The 25,851-nt window shown below is 36.6% G+C and overlaps 1 protein-coding gene across 2 annotated transcripts; it reads right to left on the bottom strand.

Annotated features, from left to right (window-relative positions):
• Positions 1-1,097: 1,097 nt before the first annotated feature.
• LOC122019651 (mediator of RNA polymerase II transcription subunit 13-like) lies at positions 1,098-25,562 on the bottom strand. 2 transcript variants are annotated; one of them, XM_042577103.1, is made up of 24 exons: positions 25,262-25,562; positions 23,450-23,576; positions 22,878-22,978; positions 21,779-21,852; positions 21,549-21,688; positions 21,375-21,461; positions 21,165-21,252; positions 20,889-20,963; positions 19,506-19,583; positions 19,322-19,404; positions 17,602-17,680; positions 15,847-16,173; positions 15,682-15,768; positions 13,270-13,531; positions 12,233-12,493; positions 9,356-10,681; positions 8,551-8,788; positions 8,348-8,483; positions 8,166-8,253; positions 8,002-8,080; positions 6,089-6,381; positions 3,044-4,118; positions 2,599-2,970; positions 1,098-2,083 (listed from the first exon to the last, which is right to left on the bottom strand). In XM_042577103.1, exons 3-24 carry the CDS (start codon positions 22,899-22,901, stop codon positions 1,449-1,451), a joined length of 5,907 nt encoding a protein of 1,968 aa, XP_042433037.1. In that variant the 5' UTR covers positions 22,902-22,978; positions 23,450-23,576; positions 25,262-25,562; the 3' UTR covers positions 1,098-1,448. The 2 variants fall into 2 exon arrangements, with proteins under 2 accessions (XP_042433037.1, XP_042433038.1); XM_042577104.1 differs by lacking the exon at positions 23,450-23,576.
• Between the last annotated feature and the right edge of the window lie 289 nt (positions 25,563-25,851).

The following is a 25,851-nucleotide window of genomic DNA, read 5'->3' as shown; positions in this document are numbered from 1 at the left end:
TGGATATATGTATTCTAGATAATCTATCTTCCTAATTAATCTAAACTTACACACCTAAATATCAAAGAATAAAAAAAAATCCTTTCTTATTATACCAAAATGGATATATAACTGCCTCTGGCTTTGATGTAATGATAAACAATGAGATATGCTTCTTAGGTAATGAAGATTTAAATCTCATTCAAGGCACATTGAAGCTTTTGAATTCCTTGTGATGTTGGATTTTCTATCAAGTTATATTTATATTTTTTAATTTATCCTGATAGTCATAGTCAATAGAAAATTTTTGTGAGATCAAATTAATTATTTTTAAAATTAAATATATATATATATATATATATATATATATATATATATATATATATATATATATATATTTTAAATTTTGAATACCTAAAATCGAAAGAAGCAAGTTAACTATAAAGGTGCATAAAACATCTAAATTTGGTCAGAATCTGATCTGCTAGAATTTGAATATAAAATGTTTCATTACTATATGCAATCTTAATTAATATATGTCAATCAAAAAATGAATGTAAAAAATTTTATTTTGACAGTTAGATTTTGATTATTTAGTACTATCCTAAATAATAATAATAATTGAAATAAAACACTCTAGAAGCACTGCATTTTTTTTAATAAAAAGGGAAAAAACAAAAGAACTAAAAAAATACAAGAAAGAGAATTTAGTGAGTGATTTCTCCATCAAAATTTATGCTCATGAATAAGGCAAATAGGTTATAATAACGATGAGCATGATTGAAGAGTGTCGATAATCTCTAAGGACCTAAGCGAGAGGATTAATAGTTTGAAGGGCCTTACAGATTGTCAAAGGTTCAAGAAGGGACTTAGAATTGTCAGTAAGAGCTTGGTCGAGCTAAAATTAGAGCTCGAAAGACAAAAGATGTGGTAGTTTTTGTGGAGTGATATTATTCTTTGAAATCCAGCATCATATCCTATGCAAAACTATGATGATTGACAAGAAGAGTAAAATGAAAAATAAATAAGCCCTGATATGACATTTGGTAAATTGCCAATTTTAATATTTTTTTAAAAAAAAATGAAAGCAAAATACTAAAACAGTATGTTTGAGTGAATTTTCACTGAATTATCATTATTAATATTTTATAAATCACATGTGAAATTAGATCAACAGGTCTGATACACAACATGGCATCCACTCGTAACCTAAAACTGCAAAACTAAAGAGATGCCTGAAGAAAACACAGCAGGTTGAACCTCTTCCCTCCAGGCTTCCTGCTCGAGTAAACACCTAAGGATTAAATTAAGTTTGTCGATGATGAGAAGATTAGCCGAATAAATGATAGAAACATCGATGTATCACGCAAAGTGATTGCATCTGGGTGACTAGGAACACACTATACATGAAGTCTTCTCTATTTTAACACCCAATGGTGATACATCATGAACGGGGCGACAAATGCTGGCTAGACCTGCGGAGTATTTTCTGGCAGCTTACTGAGTTCTTTATCGGCGTAATGTAGGAGCCTTCTGAGTCTGAGAAGCGTGTCGCAGTGAATAGGCAATGCTGTACGCCGTTCCAGGTAGACGGGGCTAACTGTCATCCAGGAAAGGGAGTGAAGCTCGGCTGCTACCGACTCCAAAACCATATGCGTCTCAAGTTCGTAGTCTTTGTTGCCTGCTGCTTCCGGAGTTGAGGCCCTAACTTGCTTTAACGCACTAGTGTTGCTACCTCCTCGGGTCATCCTCTCCTGCATGTGGTTAGTGTTGCTTCCGTAGTGATCGACAAGGCTGACTGAAAGAATAGAGGGCCAGTCTTCTCTCGTCTGCTCTCCCGAATCTTGCCTCATTGAAGGAATTGCTTTGGACACCACGTAACCCACTGCCAAGGGGATCGCAGATCCTTTGCTGTGCAGAAGGTGAGCAAGAGGCGGAGACTCGGAAGTAAGGCAGGTCGGAAGATGCATGGGGAGTGGAGGGAGACAGCGCATGTTAGGCGACGGAATAAGAAGATACGATGCCTGCATTGATCCAAGAGACTTCACCGGGCTAAATCCTTCCAAGTAACTGTGGGCACTGGAGCTGCCGCTTTGTGGTGCACCTGCATAAACCATTAATGCATCACAATCAGTTTTATGAAAAATTAGGGAAATGAGTGTTGATCGATATAAATATTTACAGCATTTTTTCTAAAAATGATTTTAAGTTTTATTTATCGCAGCAGCCAGCAGGTATTGAGTTTGACTACAAGCACAGATATGCTTGTTATAGACTAATCAACAACCTGAATCATGATCTTTAGAAGATGTTCCATGAAACCATTGTGAAACGTCTCTACAACTAAAAGTGACTCGAATAGGATACTCGATATGTAGATTAGGACCGAGTATGAAAGCCAAAGAAAAAAGAAAGATAAGGATGAAACTAATGGATTTGCAAGGATCTAGGTCATATGGACGCATTAAGAATATTAGCAGTATCAGTTTGAAACTTTCCAGACAAGGAATCATTTTTGCAGATTCATGAAAGTAGGTTCAATAAAAAAACAATTCTACCAATGCAGTAAGATGGACCATGCTATGATAATGTGCTTCTTTCCGGTACAAGTTTACCTACCTGATGAAGGAACATCTGACTGAAGAATCAGATGCAACGTGTGGTCAATAGAAACTCCGACTAAGCTGATGCTCTGTATCAGCTGCAGTGTACTCCTTGAGCTATCCGGCCCGGTTTGTCCTATCAAGAGCTGTTTTTTGGAATTAGGTTGTCCCATACCGCTCTTGTTAAAGCTGGATTTAGAATGAGGGCTGTACAGAGAAGGGCTAGGTGATGTAGGTAAATTCCTTTCTTGAATCATGACCAAATCATGCTGCTGTAGCGAAGATGAATTGTTGCTTGATGAAACTATATCAGGTGTGGCCCGTCGAAGTTGCAGTGGCCATTTCTTGATGTCATTTCCACCAAAGGAAAAAATAGCATTCTGCCACTCTGTACATGAAAGAAACAAGTTGCAAATATTTCTGAGTTAATAAAGAAGCCTAAGTTGTAAATATTCGAATACCTTGACATTCAAGCTCAAAGAAGCATCCAAAACGTGTGATTACTATGTCCCTTGGTCGAGCAAGAACAGCATCAGAACAGGATGATAATATTTGACAGCCTTGTTGCAGAATTTGAACAAAAATGCTTTGGAGAACCTTTGTGTCCTGACGGCTGCTGATGCCACCAAAAGGAAAGATGCAACTATCAAGAAACTCTCCTCTGGCATCTGTCCAAATGCAGACCAACCAGCGCCAATCCTCCGTCCACCCATAACAACAATGAAGACTTGGTGATTTATTGTCATGTTCTGATCCATCAACCACAGAAGTTGTTCCAGTGTCGGAACCGGAAACTGAAGTTGAACTTTGAGAGTAAATTCCACCAGCATCATCAGCAGTTTTCAGACTTGAAGGCTCTGAAGCTGGACTGCCAAAAGTAGTAGGGATTGCTCCGTGCTCCGCAGAGCCAGGTTCCGACAATATGAAAAGTGGTTCAAACATGTACCTAGCATCATCTACGCCACACATATCTAAAGATCTATTTTGTTCAAAATTTAATCCTCCAATCCTTGATGTTTGCCATGAATTATCCCATGAGCCAGGCCTCAATGCATTGTCAATTTCACCGTCTCTTGAAAGTGATGATCCTGACATGCGTGGAGCAAGGCAATCCTTTGAAAGTCCAGCTATGGAAGTCACATGCATTAGTGAAGACCTTCCCGAGAAAGATGTTTGAAACATGTCAACACTTGAAGTATACCGAGGAATCCTTCGAGCCTTGTTGTATACAGTAAAAGCTATGTCCTTCAGAATGGCAAGTTCACTAGTTGGCCGATAAATTTTTAGTAATGTTTCAACAGTAATAATTTGCAAAACAAGCTTGGGGACAGTAAATCCTGAGAGCATTAGGACATTCGAAGCTGATGCTTCATCAACAGCTGCAGTGGAGTTCAAGGCCTTGACAACTTGAGAATATAATAAGGATCGCCTATCCTTATCTGGTAAAAAAGCAACTGATCCAAGAGCAGCAGAGCACTCAACCAAAGTTTGGAGAATTGCCATAGGATCAGGGAAAGGACATACAACATACACCACCTACGAACATCACAGAGATGATCAAAGTGTCATCATCTCATGTAATCTAAAAGTTCCATTCCAATACACTAACACCAGCTAAAATGAGATAGCATGAATAACCAAAGAAAAATACATTGCAATTAGTTCAAAGTTTATTTCACTTAACATTAAAAACTACAACATTGAAACACATTTCTCTTCCAAAACTATGAAGTTAGCCAAGTTAACCTGATGTAACCATTGATACATGCAAGTAACCATTGATGATTTTTTAGAGATGAATCCTAATTGTTATTTCAGCTGCATGTATCCAAGCCAGAAATCGCATGAAACACAATCGCATGATAACTTCTAGTTGCGTTTCACATTTCATGGAAGGTACAGGAATGAGAAAAAGATGCATGAAACCATTTTTCACTATGCATATGTAATTTTGGATGGGAAACATGGTCAACAGTTAGATTCACCATGTCTTTGCTCACCAACCACCAAGGTAAATCCGGGAAGCGCATATGGGTTCTGGCGGACGACCCAGCATCACGAATAGTTCGAACACCGCGGGCGTATAATATATCTTGCGAGAGATTCGATCGTTGCATGGGAACTTGTCCTACCTTTCACCATCACACCATGCCCCAAGGGCAAATATTATAATATCTTGAATATTGTCCAAAGTATTTTTACCGATGATAGTGAGAAAAGGTTTACAAAAAGAAACACAATATCCTGCAAGAGATTCGATCGTTGCATGGGAGCTCGTCCTACCTTTTACCGTCACACCATGCCCCGAGGGCAAATATTATAATATCTTGAATATTGTCCAAAGTATTTTTACCGATGATAGTGAGAAGAGGTTTACAAAAAGAAACACAATATCACCAAATTTACATTATAACTTATACGACTTTTGACTAAAATATAGTGACAAGGGGAATCCATGTAACTGAGATTAACCAAGATGGTAGGGTTGGCAATTTATCATATTATACAATTCCAATGCTTTTACAAGACACAATGTTGACTCACCTATACAAGAAGAGTTATTTTCCATATAATACCATTCTAATGTTTTTACATGATATATTATTACTAGGCTTTACAAGAACATGAAGCACAAATCTTAGATTGCCACTTATAATGCTTTAAACAAAAAGGTACGGGGAAAATAAATGTAATTGAGACATGAAAGCCAAGATGGTATTCACATGATACACTTTCTACTTGGCTTTACAAGATAGTATAATAATTTATTTTTAATTTTTTAGTTTATCCAGGTTCCTGGGTCTTCAGTCCAACTAGTGTTGGAGGTGGATGGTCCGACCCCACAGACCGGCTATCAGGTAAATCCGAGAAGCGCAAGTGGGTCCTGACATGGCACCCCAATGTCACCAGTGGTTCAAACTCTGCAGGAAATGCCCAGCGTAAGATTTAAACCATCGTTGCATGGGAATCATCCTTGCCTCTCACCATCACACCGTGTCCATGAGGCAAAGATAGTATAATAATATTTTTTTAATGATCCAAGTATCCAACTCTTCGAACAGACTATTCCTGGAGGTGACTAGCCAGACCCCACAAAAGTTTTCCACCAACCACCAGGATAAATTAGGAAGTGCTCATGGTTGTCCTATCCGGAGCGGCCAGCAATCTTAGGTTTGTCATCCTATTGGAGGAAAATGTATTACAATGAGCAGTAGCTAGGATTCAAATCTTAGATGCCCCGCTGGAGTATCTAACCGCTGCACCATTGTCCCAGGGCAAAGATAGTATAATAATGTGGCATTGATCAAGATTGTTGGGATCCTATTATAGGAAGTGGAAGCTACATAATCCATTGATCAAGATTGAATCTTGACCTGATCATGTAAGTTTCATTCTCACCAAAAAAAAGCAATAGAAGAATAGAATATCAGATAATTTGATCTATAGAAATCATCAAATACGTTTAAGCACCAAAAAGGAATAAAAAATAAATAATAAATACTCACAGTACAAGATGTGCTGCATTCTTTTTGATTTGCTAATGTATTTGAAGAAAATTTTAGCTCCTTGATAACCTTTGTAAGGGAATTGATAAAATTCTTTGGCTTCCAACTTTTTGAAAGAGATAAGAAGTAATCATAAATTGAGCTGATAGAATTTATCTGATTGCTAGGGATCTTCACTTCTTGTGGACAATCAACAATGACAAGCCCAGAAGACAAACGGGTTCCAGGAGATGACTCTATTTGTCCCCCAGAGAACTGAGGTGAATGTGATCCTAATTTGCACATCTCATAAACTGTTGAAGAAAAACAAGAATGAGAAATGTATCAGTTACACAAACCGTTAAACGGTTAAATCATAAATAAAGGTCCTGTCCTAATAAAACCTTTGAGATCTATATACACGTCAAACTTAAACTAGGCTAAGACTTTTCAATGCTTGGTTATAATCAGCACTACCAATCTTCAATATATCACATAGAGCAATAAAACTTCATATGGCTGAGAACCTCTTTTCAGACACAAATCATTAAGAGCTATATTTTGATTAATTTCTTTCTTTCCTTACTTTAGCTTCACTCAAGTTATCCAAAGCTTCTTGCTTGTATACGAAACCTGATGATGACTAAACATGACTATCTTCAGATGAGACAGTTTTGGCAATCATGATTACTTAGCGATATATCAATTATATTTGGTTTAATGAAGGGATGATATTCATTTAGCCAACCTAAATAATTGACCTAACACGACTTTAGGATGACGAATGCACCAATTTAATTTATTTAACGTAGCAATCCTGATATGCGTTTTTCAAATACTTTGGCATAATCACATGCACATTTATCTTTTGTTTATTTGATCCTTTTTCATCCAAAAAGGGATACCAGCATGAAATTTCACGAGTCATGCAATATTATTGCCAGATCATAATAATGTGACTAATTTAAAGTAGACCATTTGTTAATGGACAATATAATTGTTAAAGATTCTTCCTAATGAAATTCATTTACCAGAAAAATTAAGCTCAGGTCTGCAACAACTTTAACAAAACAGATCATGTATATCTTCTATGTTCAACTTGTCACACACATCGAGTCCCACTAAGCAGCTTGAAAAAAGTACTGTTATTCAGAAGAAGTGTATGGCATGCTCAACACTTGCAGAGAGGGAGGAGGAGGAGAAGGGTCGTTGCAGCACAGAGTTCCCAATGACAGAGGATATACGACTATACACTAACAGATAAGGATATGAGACTATACAACTTATTTCAAACAAGACTAAGTTCATAGGCATGTCATATGCTTCCATATTCTCCTTGAAAACACATCTGGACCTCTCTGCTTCATATCTGATTGTTATGACCAAGTAACTGAATCTATGACCAATCGACTTTTTCTTGGACAGCATTTCCATTAAACATCTTTCTAGATTTAGCATAAACTCTTTCTCAGGCAGCAAAATCACTCATAATGTCACAAATTTAATGACTCTAAAAATTGACAAGTGGATAAATGAAATCCATTGAAAGACCATATTCAGAAATTTATATCATTGGTAGTGACCTATGCTCAATGGACAAGAAAAACATTTCAACTAGTAAGACAATTAGGTTCACATAGTTATGTGGGAACACAATATTCAAACTAACAATTTGAAGTGCTCAAAGTGGATATAACAAGAAATATAGTCTCACATTGAGTTCAATGAATAATTTAGGATAAGATCCATGCAGCTGAAATAGTTGCAACAAACACGGGTTGATAATAATTGAATTACTCAAACCCATAGTTGATCCATGGATGAATTGTCTATTCAACCACGATTACCTGGTTTTTTTTTATGAAATTATAACAGAAATTGCAATTGTTAAAGGATTCAGTCTGAGCTTAAAAAAAATGAGTAAAAAAACGTACCACTGCCTAGCTGATGGAAAAAATCAACAGCTGCAAAAGTTAGGAGGTCTGTATCAGGACATATTGCATAGTAAGTAACCTGCAAATTCAATCATCCCTCAACATTTCAAAAACTTGAAGCATATAGCAATCTATAACATCTACAATAACTGCTACTGACTCACCGGCTTTGGTGAAGCGTAAGGTTCTAAAGGAGCCTTCTCCCATAAACGGAGAGAGTTTACCGATGTCTTAAGCCAATCATCCTGGTACCTGCGATAAACAATAAGTTTCCCAGTATGGACTCATAGATTTGCTTGAGATAAAATAAATTTGCCATATGCATCGAAGCTAGTCAAAAGCATACCCCACAAGTATATTTGGCAGTGGGAGCACCAAGGCTGTTGGCTTTATACGAGAAAAAATCTTCTGTTGATCAGACTCTGGGTTGTATGATTCTTGATTCAATCGCCGTTGTGATGACTCATCATTTCTTGCTCTCTCTATTTTCACAAATTTCAAGTAAGTGTTAAAGACAACACTGTGCATAAGTGAGATGATGAAGCTTACCTCTTGTGGAAGATGTAGTAGTTGATTGGGGAGGGCTTATTGGCTCTCCAACTAAAGAAAATGCACCAGAAGAATCTTTAGGTTCATTTCCATCCCCTGGAGTTCCTGAATCACTATAATGGTAACGACCTCTGCACCAATCAATTACAGATAATGGACCATCCAAACTTCCAAAAGCAGATTTCAAAGCTGCCTTTATATCCGACTGCAACAAACTCATAACAGAGGATGCTGGAATCTGTAGAAAGAGCATAAGTATATTAAAGCTCAACTTTCTGAATGACTACTCGCTCTATGTATTAAGGGAGCAGATTAACTACTTAATCTGTAATACCCAATTAATGACATAGTGAATGCCTACAGGGCTTTAATCTAAAACAATTAAGTAGAGGATCAAAAGCTTCTAGAGAATTTGTTCATATGAGATCGTGTGGGTGGACAAATCACTTATTTCAAAAGCTCAGCTTGTTAAAAAGATATCCATCTTAATATCATGACACCCACTTATGTGTGATCGTGTGGGTGGACAAATTGGACTAATCTGACCTGAGTCAAATACCTGGATTGACTCAATTTAACTGGGGTTGTATTATTCATAATGGGTGTTTTGAAGAAAGAGGCTGCCATGCCATTCTAATTTGATTGGCTGACAGCTTGTCAATATCAGTTCAGTTGTTCAAAAACACAAAGACATGAATGTTAGTAAGAAAGGCAACTAGATCATCAATGCATGCATACAGAACAGAAGAATTATTAGTAGCAATGCAGACAAAAAAAATGCTGTGGAGTTTATCTGGAATCTTACATCAGCAGAAAGCGGATCAATTAAGTCTAAACCAGCAATATCCAAAGAATGGCATGTTGAAAGAAGTCCACCACATCCAGCATGAATCATGGATGGTCCACAAGAAAAATTACGCCTCCGTTGTTCTTGTATCCCGAGCCAGTAATAGGAGCCATAACCATCATTAGTATCAAGTGAGAAATCTACAAGGGACACAGCTTGCTGAACTAAAAAGGTTATGGAATCAAGCAGATCCTGAAGAGGTTGCTTTTGCACATGGAAATTTATGCCTTCATCACCCAATGTATTAAGCGGCAACAAAGGCAAGCTCTCAGAGACACGTGAAGGTTTTGCAATTTTAGGCGCTCCAACAGAGCGCCAAACCCCTACTTGTGTAGTAAATGGTCCATCTTGCACCCCACCATCAAGATCACCAGCTAATCTCACGGTTATGTTATCCTTTTTCCTCAGCTCATGCTTTACTATATCTGATTTAACATTAGTGTCACCTTGGACTAGATCTGACAAGGAATGTCTCAAGCCCAGGGGAATTCTGTTCTTAAGAGACAACAATGTATGTCTTAACTTGCACATGAAAGTTTGGTAGATCACACACTCAATATTTGTCGCAAACACTGTCTTCCCAGGAAACAAGAAACCACCAGTTTCCATGTCATTTTTCTTTTGGAGTGATATGACAGCAGTTGTTGGTTTCACGCCTGATATAGGAGACAACCCTTCTCCATTGCTTGATGTCACATCATTATTAACTGGTCTTTTACTTTTATTTTCTGTTCCAGAGGCTACATGTATATATAACTTAGAAGATTTGGCTGAAGAAATAACATCATGTCCCAATTCGCCTAATGGGAGATTTGTTGCTTTCTCAGACTTCTCTTCAGAAGAGTCCATGTAAATGGGAGGTATCGCATTATATATATAAGAACTAGAACTAGAGCTGGAACTCTCAAGAATTTTTGATCTAGGTAAATATGGATTTTTGAAAATAGATGTGGCTAGCTCAATAGCAGGGGTCTCCACTGGAGCATATTCAGGAGCAAATGTCATTACAGCTTCTGCTTTCATCAGATAGTCAAATTTATCATTGGTCTGTACTGAACTTGCAAGTGGTGGCGGTCCAATATCCTTTAGAGCTTCTGCTTTTGTGGAAATCATGTCCTCTGCAGGGGTCTCCATCTGATGGTTCAAACCTTCTAAAGTTGGAATACTAGGATGACCAAGATTTTGTTCAGGTACTTCTGAAACTCCATTACAAGGACTACCAGTTATGTCTCCAAAGTCAGCAGCTGGAAATACAAGGGCCTGTGACTCTGCCGTACCTGGTGGCTAAAAGTTGAAGAAAATTATATGGTATCAAAAGTTCCCAAAGTTAACAAGAAAATAATCAAAACAAAGGGCAAGACTTCCCCTTGCATAGAAATATGAATTTTGATTTACATAAAACAGAGACTGAATGCAAATCGTGCCAATTAAGCATGGCTCATATGTTAGAGTAATAGGCCAACAATTGCCCCAAAGACATAGCCGAGTTAGTTATCACATGGTAGGTTTGCAGAATTGAGCAAGGGTTGAATACTGACAAAGACCGAGGAATTACCCTCCCATGTGATGGCTAGCTTCGATTTCCTGATTTACTCCCTTCCAAGGATGTGGGAGGGTCGTGGGGGGCCGCCAGGGTGACAGAATTGAAAATATTACAATAAATATTTCCAATAAAAGAAGCATGCCTAGTCAAGAAATGTGCATAAAGAAGGGTTTTGGCTTCTATCCTCTATTTACCTAGGCAGAGGACACCCTTCCTTCAAGCACCTTCCATGGAATTTATTTGGCCCAATAAGCTTCAGCTCAAATTCAGGAGGGTAGTCAGAAAAAGGCAAGATGAATTCAAGGGACAAGGTCAAGGTCAGAAGGAGAGGGCAAGTGCTGAGGTCAATGGCGACTGTGAGCCACGTAATGTGGGCAGTTCAAATGATGCAACTAAGGTCGCAACGGAGTTAGGTTTCAGTATCCAAGCATCAGTGCAAACTTAAGTTGGCATTGTGGAAGTCGGCAATGCTGGCAAGCATCTTGTACAAGTCTATGATTAGGAGCCCATAGAGTGGGCGTCATTTGATACCGAGGAGATCGCAGTCAGGAGTGATAGGTGTCAAAAACTATCCTATCCTTGATACTAACGGTGATTGGTATAAGTGTTGCAAAAAATAATAATAAAAATAAATTTAACTACTACTTTAAAGAAGAAATTTTAGGAGATTAAATCTTCATTTTACATTGAGAGAAGTGAAGATGTGGCAAGAAATAGAGTAAAAAAAATAACTTCCACCCCAAGAATAGATAGAAGTTGAAAAATCAGACAACCATCTAGATACCAAAAGATGAAAATTTAAACCTATAAAAAAAATGAAAATTTAACAAATAAAGCATCTAAAATAGAACATCTACTTAGAGACAGGAAAAAAGAGTCGAAATGTTGATGGTGAAGAATGAAAGTTTTGTATCTAATGCTTTTTACTACTGTCATCCTTTTTTATAGGAATAAAATCTTTTTACGATCTAAACCCTCTTAATTTTTGATGTCGTCTTACATCTACTTTGGTCTGCATATTTTGTGCTTACTGACCTTGATGGATAGTGATATTCCTTCAATACATACTGTAAGAAACACAAGAAAAACAACTCAGAGTCATCCAAGCAAATGTTGCAGAAAACAGCAATGGAGGATAAGAGGACAAATGCATCAGCAACAGAGAAAGCCCACTTGACAAAGCTCACATCATTGTACTAGCAGCTAATATCAGAACTAGATATATTGATTTAAATTAAATCAAGCACATAACAGGACAAAGGATAATGAAGGAAATGGCCATTAAACCATACCTCACCAAAAGCCAAAATATCATCCTCAAAAAAGTCATCAAAAGCACCAAATTCGGATAGGAGAGCCTGGATATCCATGCCAATGCCTCTATCATCATCATCCCAATCCCACTGTGATCCAACATGTAATCCAGCAGCAGCCGAGTTGTCTACTTCAGCAATGCTATAATCTGATGCAAATGGATCCTGGATTGTTCCACTTAATAGTGTGCCAGTTTGAACTGAGGTTTCAGAGACAATAGTGCGGGGACGCTTAGAGGCCTAAGAACATATTGGCATCATCAAGAACAAATAAAGAAAACTCAAATAAATAATACAATTTAGAAGAAAACAAGAAAGCATGAAAAGTTACTTTGGTTGGACAATGCTTGATCTTTGAACATTATCAAATGGGGGTACAAAACATTGGTAATACACAAATAAATTCAAGGTTGAAATTTCTCTTCCTCATAACATGTCACATCGGCATGAAAATAGCATGTGAGGTGATATACATTCATGTGCCTTCAGATATTACTAAAGAAAAATACAAAAAGACTTGAAACAAGTTAGAGCTAGATCATCGATCTGAGATCAATGGTCGTAGTACAAGAACTGGTCCAAACAGTATCTTAAACCTTGAGTTGAATGTATACAATCTTCCTTCACCATTCCTAAAATGCCAACTTTGACAATTGGACTGGAAGTGGTATTTATGTGAAAATGTTTGAACAAAACAAGACTTAATTGTGTAATATGCATTGATAGAACCAGGTTCATATAGCTTAACTAGTTAAAAATCACATAAATCGGTAGAAGATACTTCGAACATAACAATTATAATAAATTCATTAAACCAGCAGAAAGTTGATAGTTATGACGGGCATGCAAATGATGACAGAGACAATGATAAGTCATCCATGTGTGAACAGGTATCTAGATAAGAAAGTAAAAGGAGTAGTGATATCCAAGTATCACCAAAAGTCATCTAAATGAATTTTAACAAATATATTGCAGGTTATATACTATAAGTAAAAATTATGATGAGTTAAGAATACCTTTCTGTGACCATCATTCTCAATTTGATCATTGGTCGACAAGCCAGATTGTCTACATGTGACAGAGTCAGCATCAGCTTCAAGATCACCATCTCCAACAGCCATAGCATGCCCACTTTCACTTGATGTTCTACTTATGCTGCTTATGCTACTAGTTATGCTATTACTACTACTGTTATACTGTTTTTGTTGCGCCAAATGACTAAATTCTACTCCCAGCCCACTGAAAGGTTCAGCATTAGATGCATTTCCAATCGCCAGGCTAAGTAAAAGTGTACCAAGTTAGAACAAGCAGAAAAGCACATAAGAAAATACGTGAAGTAGCAATATATGAAGTTGTTTCAAAATTAATTTCATAAATATAGAACAAGCAAAACTGAGGCTTCCATTCTACTAGTTCCTCCACGATTAATCTGAAACTAGTTGATACAGAATCTAGTTATAGCTCATTTCCACAGAAGATATATCTCTAATAAATACTAGAAAAAAGAAAGCTGATCTGCATTAAGAACTCGACCCTACCACTTGTTGATTTTCCAAACTATAATTTAAATTATATTGAAAACATTAGACTGTAAGGCTGAACTGCAGAAGACTGCATCCAATTCCAAACCTAGATCCACATTACTGCTCCACAAAACTTTTAATCAATTAAAAAAAAAACAGATTACAAAATATTTTTCTGGAATCATGATATCACCACAAATTACAAATGGTAGCCCCTTTTCAATAAAGGTGATTCAAGATTCATGAAATTTCACAACAAAATCACAATAGTGTTCGCTGCTGGTAATTTTGTATCAGCTATTGTACTTTTGACAATCACTAAATGGCAATGCCATTATATTACCTTTTCTATAATCATAGCATTGCTAAACATGGGACAAGGCAAGTTCTCAATTAACATTTTGAAAAGCTGTATATATCTAGACAAATACACCACATAAGTCTAACAAGTAAAGAAAGACACATCAGAGCTGATTATGGTTTAACCAATAAAAACAACAATCGATCTCCATAACGGAATCCACTGTCCCAAAGGAATGGTCAAATAGTGTGAATACAACAACAACAACCACCAAGCTTTATCCTACAAAATGAAGTCGGCTATATGGATCATTTTATGTCATTGGACTCTATCCCTTACTATATCATCATCTATACTTAAATAAATTTTATTTTGTTTTATTGTTGCTAATCAAGTCTTTTTTGGTTTATCTCTTCCCCGTTTGATGTGTGTATTTATCATAGTTTCACATCGTCTAACTGGAACATTTATTGATCATCTAAATACATGTCCGTACCATCTTAAACATGTCTCTCCGAATTTTCTCTGATGCAACTTTGACTTTCTCTCTAATACTCTCATTTTTATTTGCCTCATCCTCATATGTCCACACATCCACCTTAATATCCTTATCTATGCAACTCTCATCTGCTCTAGTTATAACTCAACATTCAAGGTCATATAATATAGCAGGCCTAACCACCATTTTATAGAACTTTCCTTTATATTTTAGAGGTATTTTACGATCACATAAAATACCCGACGCTCTCCTCTATTTTAACCATCCTGCTTGTATTCTATGTAAGACATCTCTCAATCCCTCCATCATTTTGTAAAAATGATTTTCAATACTGCTGTCAATTTTAGATAACTTGTCATTTCATATCTTAATAATTATCTCATTATATCTAATATAGCTAAACTTAAATTCCATATATTTTGTCTTTACTCTAGTAAACCTAAAAACCTTCACTTCTAGTGTCTCCCGCCAAAATTCTACTTTAACATATACTCTTTCACGTGTCTCATCAACCAAAATAATATCATCTACAAACAACATACAACAGGTACTGTCTTGAATGTGTTTAGTGAGTTCGTCCATAATTAGTGTAAAAAGATAGGGACTTAGAGTTGATTTTTGATGTAATCCTATTTTTCTTGGAAGCCCTTCAATCAAATGGTGTGAATCTTAGTATCAAATTCAATAAACAAAACTGAAACATAGAATTTAAATAAGCACATATGAAAGTTAAAAATAATGTATCCACAATAATAATTGAAGGCAGAAAACCTAAGAGACAAGTTCAAACAAAAAAGTTTCTGATTTTGCAGATAAATCACTAGTTGAAAAGGAGAAATGCATGTTAAATAAGCAGTTTAACAATTCCATACGACAATTCATTAGTTTTAACAATTCATTTGACAAATAAATGCATGTTAAATAAATAGGATAAAAAGAAGAGATATAACAAATCTGCATAGTTGGAAAAAAAAATTACAAAAACATGGCACCATTTATGTCATGCTGTATATTTTCATAGTAAAAACATTAACTAGAACACTGAAATGCAGTGCACCTATGCATTCAACAAGTTGAAAAGGTAGCAAAAGAAGAAAAAACTAACCAGAGTTCAAGTTGAGACGAATCAGAAAAATTCCATAAGTGCCACATCTCAGATAATGATGTTCCCACCCAATGCCTTAACCACAGGCTGCAAACAGAAGAAGATAATGGGACTGACTGAAAGCAAGTTTATGATCCCCCAAAAAAATGTGTTAGTAGTTAGTACCTCTTATTAGAGGATCGGGCAAAGGCCCTGTGCATTAGAGGAATCAACACAGCTTCTGCTGGATATATGAATGTCCTTTCAAGGGCTGGAAGTTGATCCACAAGTCCATTCTTCTGTTGGGTTCTACAGGCCTCAATAAGATGTGAATCTTCTTCATGAATATTGCAAGTATTGCTATTTTGATTGTTAGCTCCCATAATATTGTCACTAGACGAAGAACGGCAGCCAAGGGTAACTTCAACGTAAAATTTTTGCCCTCTGAGTTGATTGCTAGAAGATGGAGCCATATGAGACCCAATTGGAATGCCATTTGATGACTTTAGCTTGCTGACAATGTTGAAGGAGATTAGCGAACTCTGAAAACAAAAGTAAAAAAAAGCTAATCCTAACTTTATGACTATGATAACAGTGGCTTAATTGAATCATAACATGGTTATGCTATGTATGCCCCTTTCTACACGAAGGCTATTGTCAATTGCCATCTTTTCTACCCATAAAAGCACAAAAGCATATAACTAACTTCCATTATATTCACTAAAAGTCTAGAAGACATACAAGAAATACTACAAAATCAAATGCACCCAAGTTATTCAAGAAATAAGAAAGAACATACAGCTTTTAAAGGCATATTTTAATTGTGTTTTGTTTTCCAACAGATCCCATGATTATAGCCATCAACTTCAACCTCCAACGGTATACATGATTTATCACGATGATTAATTAGTGGCCAATATGAACCTCTAAGACAAGCCATTTTAGGTCTAGGTAGTCAGTCACTTTTGATTTGAATTCATTTTTAAAATATTTCATCTTTGTCATAATTCCAACCATTTAAAAAGAACCCCATTTTAATGACTCATCCAGCAGCACCTACTATGTCATCTAATTTTTATAATAGCTATCCTACTAAGATTTTTTTTTAAAAAAATGACCTAATATGATATGCACCACAAGTAATGCTGAAACCTTTGCTTATTTGAGCCTAATTGGACATCTTTGAATCTACCTCTATCAATGGCAAATTTTCATGCAAGTTGTGTACTATGACTTCTGAGATAGCATATATTTCATATAAGGTTTTGGATCAAATAATCCATTAGCCTTTAAATCAGATCATTGTCGCAATTTGGCTAGCTGGTTTTTAAGTTTTCATTAGTTCACACATTTAACTTGAGATATAAAATTTCAACTTGATCCAAATTCAATCAAATTAAAGAATTTTGAATAATACTTGCACAGTATCAACCTGTAGAAGGGATAGCCAACAAAAAAATAAACTAGAGATTTGGTGGCCAATGACATGGAATCCATGCTCGAGTTTTGTTTCCCAAGTATGCACAGCATGGCAGTCCAACAGTTGCAAACATCAAAACATGGCAAGATCAAGCATATGATCCCCTTAGTTGCAAACTTCCAATGAGTTTAATTATATAATCCTATTCCACGTACATTATTAATCAACAAATATAAGTATATAGAAATTAGGAAACCAATTGAATTAAAATCTAAGTATGTTCACTGTTCATTATAACCCATTAGGAAACCAATTAAATTTATAGCATTCTTCAAAACATGGGATTTTGTTAGCTTAGCATATGGTTAAAAAAAAGCCTTTAGCAGAATGGGAGGATGATGGAGAAAGCAAACTGCCCAAAATAGAGAATAGCAAACTACACAGTAGAAGAAAGTCTTTAGGACTTCTCAAATTATTTTAACCTTTCAATAAAGACAAGATAGAACTTAAGGATGAAGTACCTGCCATATACTTGCTTTACCAGATCACTAGGACAGCATCCTGTGAGACTACCACGCATTCCAGTAGGGGAAACAATAACTGTCATGATTACCAAGTTCAGGCTAGCATAATAGTATCAGATTGGCAGATTGACAAAAATCATTCAAATAAATACTAGTGTGGCAAAAGGTGACTCGCTCACCCCAAGAGCCATTCAAATAAATACTAGTGCAACTATAATTGGTCATGATCTGTGATTTACAAAAATAAATGGATGAAGAATGAAAGCAAGATGAAACTTCTGGAACAGCCAACTTATTGTTACATTTCATGACAAGGATCCCTCCATCAATATTAGACCATAGATCTAGGGTCAGAAAAGGTTTTTAATCCTATTTGCCAATAAATACTTGAGCTTCCAGAAGAAAAACAATAGGTCCTTATCTCTCACTGGTCATCCAACTATTTGCCTATTATAAGCTATCTATACCTGTCATGTTGACTGAATCCAGTATTTGAGATTTGTGGTCAAAATAAGAGGCAAAGGACAAGAAAACACAAGTAAAAGATAAAGTAAAAGTTGGGATAATGTCCTGAATCCAGTCAGGTCAAATTTTTAGATTTTGCTTCTCATGGAAGTCAAATGGCAATAATGCTAACCAAACAAGCACTGCTCTTAGATTGAATCAGAAGCACTTTAATCAGCACACACAAATAGCCAAGGTAAAGTGGTAAAATACCCAGTCACTTGTCACTTTTAGCCAATAAGCAGAGTTGGAATAGAAAAGTATCACAATAATTGGCTCCTTGCTTTTAAGCTTGAAGTGGCTTTTGCGTTTTGCAGTTTCGACTGAAACTTTGCCAACTGCAGTTTGATTCCAATTGTTACAGCCCAAACAAAATTGTGATTGAAGCTCCTTGTTATTCCAATCATTTCAGTCATTTTACTGGAAGGCACTAATAATTGCCAGGGAAAATGTATAATCAAACACAAGTGAAAAACATAAGAACATAATTTGTAGATTTGGAATGGTTAAAAAGTTGGTAATCGAGGACTATTCTAGATTGGAAATAGTTAAGAAGTTGATAATATAGGATTGTTACCCGAATGTGCAATTAGCATTGGCAATCTAGAAGTTGTCAACAGCTGCCCATAGAAAGTCAAAATGCTCATAAACATTGACAAAGGAACCAAAGTGTATTAAAACCATATTAGATTGGTGTGTCCACAAATAAGACGTTCTTCTACTTAAGAAGAGAAAAAAGATTAGTTGAAAACTGGCAAATAGAAGATGTGTAAAGATTACAAGGAATAGAAGTTATCTAGCTAATATCCAAATTCTAAATTAGCAAAATGTGAACAGGTGAAGCCAGGGGCGAACACAAGAGAGGGTGGTGAGCATTTTTTTTTTGAAAAAAATATTAATCATTTTTAGTACTTTCCACCATTGAAAAAAATGTTAATGAAATTTGACCCTCTCCTAATCTTGTGTCTGCCAGTGGTGAATATAAAGACAAATGCTAACTGCCTGGTTTACAAAAAAATGAGCCAGTGCAAGTCAACAATGTGCTGATTCAACGAAAAAATATATAGAGAAAAGACAATCTGAAATACATGCCATGATGACATACATCAGTTTATTTTAAGAAAATATTATCACTCAACTAAGCAAATCAAATTAACATATTGTCAAATGAACGAAGATGGTATAATGCATAAGATAAACATCAAAATCACACCTGGTATCCCATCTTTGATTGAGTGAGAAGAGCAATGCCATAGCAATTTTTCAATGTCACTATTGCAAAGTCCTCGAATATGCCTTCATACCATGACAGAAACAATTAAAAAATCAATGTCAATTATATAAGAATTAAGTATCAAATAACAATGTAAAATGACAGTCCTGTGAGGCTAACTAACTTTGCAGATACAACAGCATGAACGTAGATTGCCTCTTCAGTCGCAGTGAAGGAGAATTCAATTGTTGGCTGCGGCCTCCTATAGAAATACTAGAGTATTAATGCAGAAGCATAGCTGAAAGATAAGGATATATAGATATAGCAGAATCTAACTAGACAAATTCAGGAGCACAAGAAAACAGCACCAAATTCAATACTCCAAAAACTGTAGTATTTTACTAAAGAAGCAATAATATGTGAGCAAATACGATATGACCATCTGATTGTATTCAACTTTTGAAGGATTATAGAGAATCACAAAGTGCAGAAAAAATATGTAGTTGATTCTGGCAGATGGTGTTCCTCTGTCAAAAACTCAAAATGGAATAATAAACGCCATTTCTGTTATTCTCTTTATTATTATGGAAAGATAGGTGAGTGATCTTGCATAATTTTCATATTGGGACAGATTGAAAAAATGGGCTGTTTGATTAAATGAACTGCTTAAATTGATTATCTTAAATCTATTACAGACAAGCAAGAGACCCCACTCAAAATCTTATGAGACATGATAACTTAGCTGACAAACCCGAGAAACTCAAAAAAACACTGCAGCAGTCAGGTATATACAAATACAAGCATCACTCTGCAAATACAATACAGCATATGACACCATTTTTTTTTCACCAACTAATGAGCATTTATGGGACCAATAAGCAGAAAAAAAAATCACAGTGTGTTTGCAACTGCAGAAAGAGTTGCTGAAGGGTCACTAATAGATCTGGCCACTTCATATCTCAAATTCATTGCCAAAAGACAACAACAAAACGGGTCCCCTCATTTCTTTTTTCTTTGAGCCAGGGTAATGGAACCCATCACTAATTCCGGCCATTGTAATCAAAGTAGTGGTGATAGAATCCAACATGAATCTAAAGTCATTGTAAAAATTAATGAAATGTGAAATTAGTTATCTATTAATCAGATCATCATTTTGAATAGTAATTGTCTTCAAAAAAAATACTTGTAAGGCTACATGTTTTGAATCCACAAAAAAATTCAGTCAAGTTAATTCTTCCACATGCAACCTTGAGCATTTGAAACTTCCTGTTACATACGATCTTCTGTACAGTATAATACTGTATTACCTAGGCCAAGAACAATCTGGCAAGTAGATTGTAGTTCATTGTAATAATCATGCTCAGCATCAAGAACAGCACAGTAATCAACAAAATGGCACTTTGCACAGTTATGTAGTGGAAGCTTTGTTAAGCTTACTAAGAGTGTGAGAAATAGCAACTGATATTTCCACATAGTATAATAAAAATATAAAAAATATATATGTGGCAAAGGAATCCAGAGGTAGATCAGCAGAGTATTAAATTTCCAAAGAGCACAGACATCAGACCTAACATTTGATGTCAAAGGATGCAATCTGGTAAAAACATCTCCAAATCTCCCATAAGAAAGGCCTCCAAATGCTCTATCAAATAGAATGAAATAAGCATCAGGTCATATAGATATGAATGTAAATCTTACTAGTGATATAGATATGCATAAAGCTCAATAGAGGAAGAAGACTCTTATAGCCAACCCCAAATAATTGGGAAAAACCATGGCTTGATGATGTTGATGGATAAATGAATATGCTTCCCAAAAAAAACTAACAAGAATGACGAATAACCTTTCTATAGAGTTCCTTAAAGCCTGAACAAGTGCAACTCCAACCTCTTCTGAGTCACCAGGAGCCAACCAAAGTCCATTTCCAACAACTTCAGAGCAAAAAAGCATTGTATGACAAAAAAAAATTAATAGACTGATCAAGATAATGGATTATTCTGACAGAAAGTAAGGAATAAAGATACTTAAGGAGGAAAAGAAATGTTAAGAAAACCTCTCAATCTGGAAACTGCAGCATGAGCACTTTCAGATATTGAAGAATGACGGCCAGGAAGGAAAAGCCAGAGTTTGATTCTTTCATCTGTTCACAACAAAACTTTTTTGCAAAACATGAAAAAACATTGATAAAAGTGCAAAACATATGGTTAAAAAACAACACAACACCAACCAGGGTTGTGTGCCCCTTGAGATGGGTCCCATGGACCAACAAAAGAGTTAGTCCATGTGCTAAGAAATCCTTCATTTTGTAGTTGTAAATGTGCAGACAGTATCAAATGATTTGCAGCATCTTTCTGATCCGCTTTCAACCTGAAAAAGGTTATGAAATGCAGCAAGAAAACATATGGATCAGTTCCTATACAACTATTAAGCAGTAAAATAATGATTTAACTATAACACCTTTTCTCAGGTAGAGAACTTGGTTCAAATTCACATGGTAAAAACTGGAACCATGAAACAGCTTGAAGTTCTCCCTGCAGAAAACAAAATAATAGGAAGGCATGAGTGAAAGTAGCTTAAGTAAAGCCTAGGAAGGATTGTGTACCATATCATAATACTATCTAAAGATCTATTTTTTTTTATGATACAAAATACCAGACACTTTTTATACCACCCATCAAATTAGCATCCAAATCTATTTAAGGGCCATATAACTCATTCTCACAATCCAGTGGCAAAACAAGAAGATATATATGATGCTCAACTATATGCATTCCTAGTAAAGAATCATCAAGGATACAACAACAACAGGTGAAATAATAATCTTGTGTCCAACATTGGCGTAATACACTAACTACTTCAAGGTGTATCCTATTAATCCAGAAGTTACAAGATGATGTTCCAAAAAAAAACAATCTACAAAAGCTCCCAACGAGTTTCCATTCTGTGTTTGGTGCAAAGCTAGGATTTTAATTCTATTCCATACTATTTAGCACAAGAGAAACATCTTGTTCCGTCTGCCAACCAGCATGTGGAACCTCTGCAAAACTACTATCAGAAACCCAAAACTTCTAAGTATTTTAGTATTTTTCTTATTATCCTTCCTCCAGCAATATCATAGCAATATGTGCAATGTAGAACAGCAGGCTCTGTTTACAGGTGCAACACCCAAAATTGAGCAGTGGCCTACTGGCCACTTGTCGGATCAGCGAATAGTGGTAGTTAGTCTATTACTGGACATTACAGACTAGTATTTCAGTTTTGACTGAGAGCACCAACAGCTAATGTCTTTTTTCAAGGCAATAAGTAAATTTCTAATTAAAACACTTAATCATAAAACACCTTGCAATCCTAGCCTTCTGGGATAGGTTTCTCAAGTCATGGTTCAAGTACAAAAAAAGTTGTAGTTGAATCAAAAAATAAAGAATTTATAATCATTATTAGCACCGTAGCCCAACAACATAATTGTTCCAAATGAAAAAAAATGATATTCTACAGTAGTCATAGGTGAATATTTAACATAAAAGAGAAAACTAAGAAGCACAAGTTAAATACGTACAATCCTGAATACATTTGTCCACATCACTTAGTGATCATGAAGTTCGGCTCACAATTTTGTTTCTTGTATTTCAATGTGCATAATTATGTGGTTGCTGATTCCTGCAAAAAGAAAAATGGTAAACAATTTATAAGTGTATGGATCAAAGAAAACCCTTCCAAAGGAAATTGACATACAAATTTTTTTGGAGAGGTTACAAGAATAGAGTGCAGAAATTTTAGGAGAAAGAAATCAAAAGGGATTGTGGGATCCCTTCTATGGATGTACACATTTTCTTCAAGATGGCATATCACTAATTATTTGACGTATCGAACTTAGAACAGATGATTTTACTATTAGTCCAACAATGACCTTATCAAGCCTTATCAAGTGCACTAGGAGACCTACGTGTAGTTTACATTCAGATATGAATGGACCAATTATACAAGTTTATGCTACTGCTACGCACAATCTGCATGATGGCTGTTGTTGAGTTATATCCATTCCAGTTGAGAAGTTGGAACCAACCAAAAGGACAAAATAGATAGTTTTGACATTGAGCATAAAAAATTTCATAGTGAAGTTTGGCATACCACTAGGTGACTATTCAAACTGCCCAAGTAAACAGCATCTTTATAATGGCTGCTCCTTTGCAAAAATCAACAATTTCAATGGCATCAAAACCTCCTCAAATTGACTATACTTCATAGCAGCAATGCCCTGAAGAATCCATAGGAAGAAACTTATTGATAAAAAGGAACACATATATGTGAAATTCTCATTCGGTTTGTACTTGAATATTTCTTCTGCTTTAGCAGCAAAAAACATGGGGTTTCCATCCTCTCCAACTTCAAAAAGTTCACACAAGACAAAGCAAAGACTCAATAACAATCCCCTTAATCCCTGGGTTTCAGCCCTTTGGCTTGATCTGACACAGCTAAAAACACTAGACAAGAAAAATCAGTGAAGGTGCATCAAAAAGTTTAACAAGAATATTAATACGGCAGATGATGAAGAGCCCCCAGGTGGGGTCCGAAGGTCAACAGGCCGGGGTAGGTGGCAGTCAAAGTCCAAGGTAGGTCAGCCTGAGTAACTTGCCCGGTACACTCCCCATGCCGATCAGCTAAATGCCGATCGGACCCTAGGGCCCAGCTCCCCACCCGAATACCAATCAGGGCCCAGCTCCTTGCTCAACTACTTATAGGGCTCTGCTCCCCATCACACTCTGATCGGCTAATATCGATTGGACACCCTATGGCCCATTTCCTCGCTCAACTACTTACGGGGCTCTACTCCTCATCACACTCTAATCGGCTAATCGGAGGAGCCCTGCTCCCCACTCAGATACCAATCAAGGTCCAATTCCCTGCTCAGCTACTTATGAGGCAATGCTCCCCATCACATTCCAATCGGTTAATGCCAATCGGACACCCCAGGGCCTAATTCCCCACTCATATACCATCATCGTCCCACTCCCTGATCAGCTACTTACAGGGCTTTGCTCCCCGTCACAACCCGATCGATCAAACATCCAAGGAGCCCGGCTTCCTCACTCTTATGGCTGAATCACCCCTAACCCTAACGGGAAAATTGGCTCCTTGTCCAAGGGCCCATCTCCCTACTAATGGGATAGATAACCAGCGACCCATTAGGCCTCCTAGCCCATAGACCCATTTCGCAATTAATACCCCACGTGGACTTGTCATAAATCAGGGAGACAGTATCTCTACGAAGATACAAGATACTCGTTACACACATATACAATGTGATCACTTTGATACGGTGATAAGGGGCAATTAGAAATTTAGACATATTGTCTAGCAGTGATGTGATGTCTCATTAAATACGGAAATCACAAAGGCATTATAAAAGGGGTCCCTCTCTGCTGACGCAGGTACACGAATCTACCACCCTTCTTTTTAATATTCTATTGTTCTTCTTCTTTCTAGGATTCTGACTTGATTGTCGGAGTACCACGCCAAGGACCCCCTGCCTTCTTATAGCCAACCCCAAATAGTTGGGAAAAACCATGGCTTGATGATGTTGATGGATAAATGAATATCCACTTCCCAAACAAAACATAGAGTTCCTTAAAAAATACCCCCGGACACGATCTCCCTTTGCAAAACCACTAAGATGTTTAATTCACAGAGTTTTCTTTACAGTTAAAAATCACAAAATTTCACATTTTGGTTTAGTTAAAAAAAAAAAATCTAAACATAAATTCAAGTTTTTTACTGGCAATTAGAACATAACAAATTAGTGTATCCATAATGCATAGCTTACATACATGGCAATACATATTTGATATTTCATTCTAAAAAAATCGCACTTTGCATTATATATTAAACTTAAATCTACAGAATCAACAGATAAACGAATTATACTCGCTACTATCCCCGTACCTTCTTACAGCAACCTTGGTCTACAAATTCGCTTCGCCAAAGACAAACCGCGCAGCCCCCTCCTCATTCGCAGTGACTGGAACGAGCCCCCACCGAGTGACGGAGGCGCGCGGCCGTGTGCTGCAGAGGAGACTCACGCCCAGGAGGGTAGCGCGTGTACGACGACTCAATAAGAGGAGGAAGTAGATCTTGCTGCAGGTGGAAGAGGCCGCGATAGAAGGGAGAAGGAGTTCGCCGTGCTTCGGCGGCAGCGGCAGGGCTCGAGCGAAGGAAAAGCGGAACGATCGTTCGATGAGCAGGGGAGAGAGAGAAATCGCGACCTAAATAACCAAAAGCCCTTTCGGGTTTCTACCGAGTCCAGCTGGGTTGGACTCGGTCCACTGAACCGGACTGAACCGGAATTGTTTAAATGTCTATAAATTATCGAACTAAGTAACCGGAGTTCCGGAATATCACAATCAGGTTTTAAAACTAGCAAATCATGCATTCCATACCTATTTTACCCCTCCACGTTTTCTTAATTGATTAATACACTAATACTATTCATCTGAGGTCCTTAATTAATTAATTATACTATGGCAATCGATTAA

The sequence above is a fragment of the Zingiber officinale genome, chromosome 9A (assembly GCF_018446385.1).
Source record: "Zingiber officinale cultivar Zhangliang chromosome 9A, Zo_v1.1, whole genome shotgun sequence".
Lineage (NCBI taxonomy): Eukaryota > Viridiplantae > Streptophyta > Magnoliopsida > Zingiberales > Zingiberaceae > Zingiber > Zingiber officinale.
Note: the sequence above shows the minus strand (reverse complement) of the source record. Positions and strands in the feature narration are given on the sequence as shown.

What these genes read in the sequence shown, in the direction of transcription:
- LOC122019651 (XM_042577103.1), bottom strand. Translation starts at nt 22,901, where the DNA reads ATGTGGACAAATGTATTCAGGATT. An exon ending in AGAATGATGGTCACAGAAAG is followed by an intron (nt 12,494 to 13,269) that starts GTATTCTTAACT and finishes ATATGTTCTTAG; the next exon opens with GCCTCTAAGCGTCCCCGCAC. An exon ending in TTTCCATCAGCTAGGCAGTG is followed by an intron (nt 6,382 to 8,001) that starts GTACGTTTTTTT and finishes TTTCTTCAACAG; the next exon opens with TTTATGAGATGTGCAAATTA.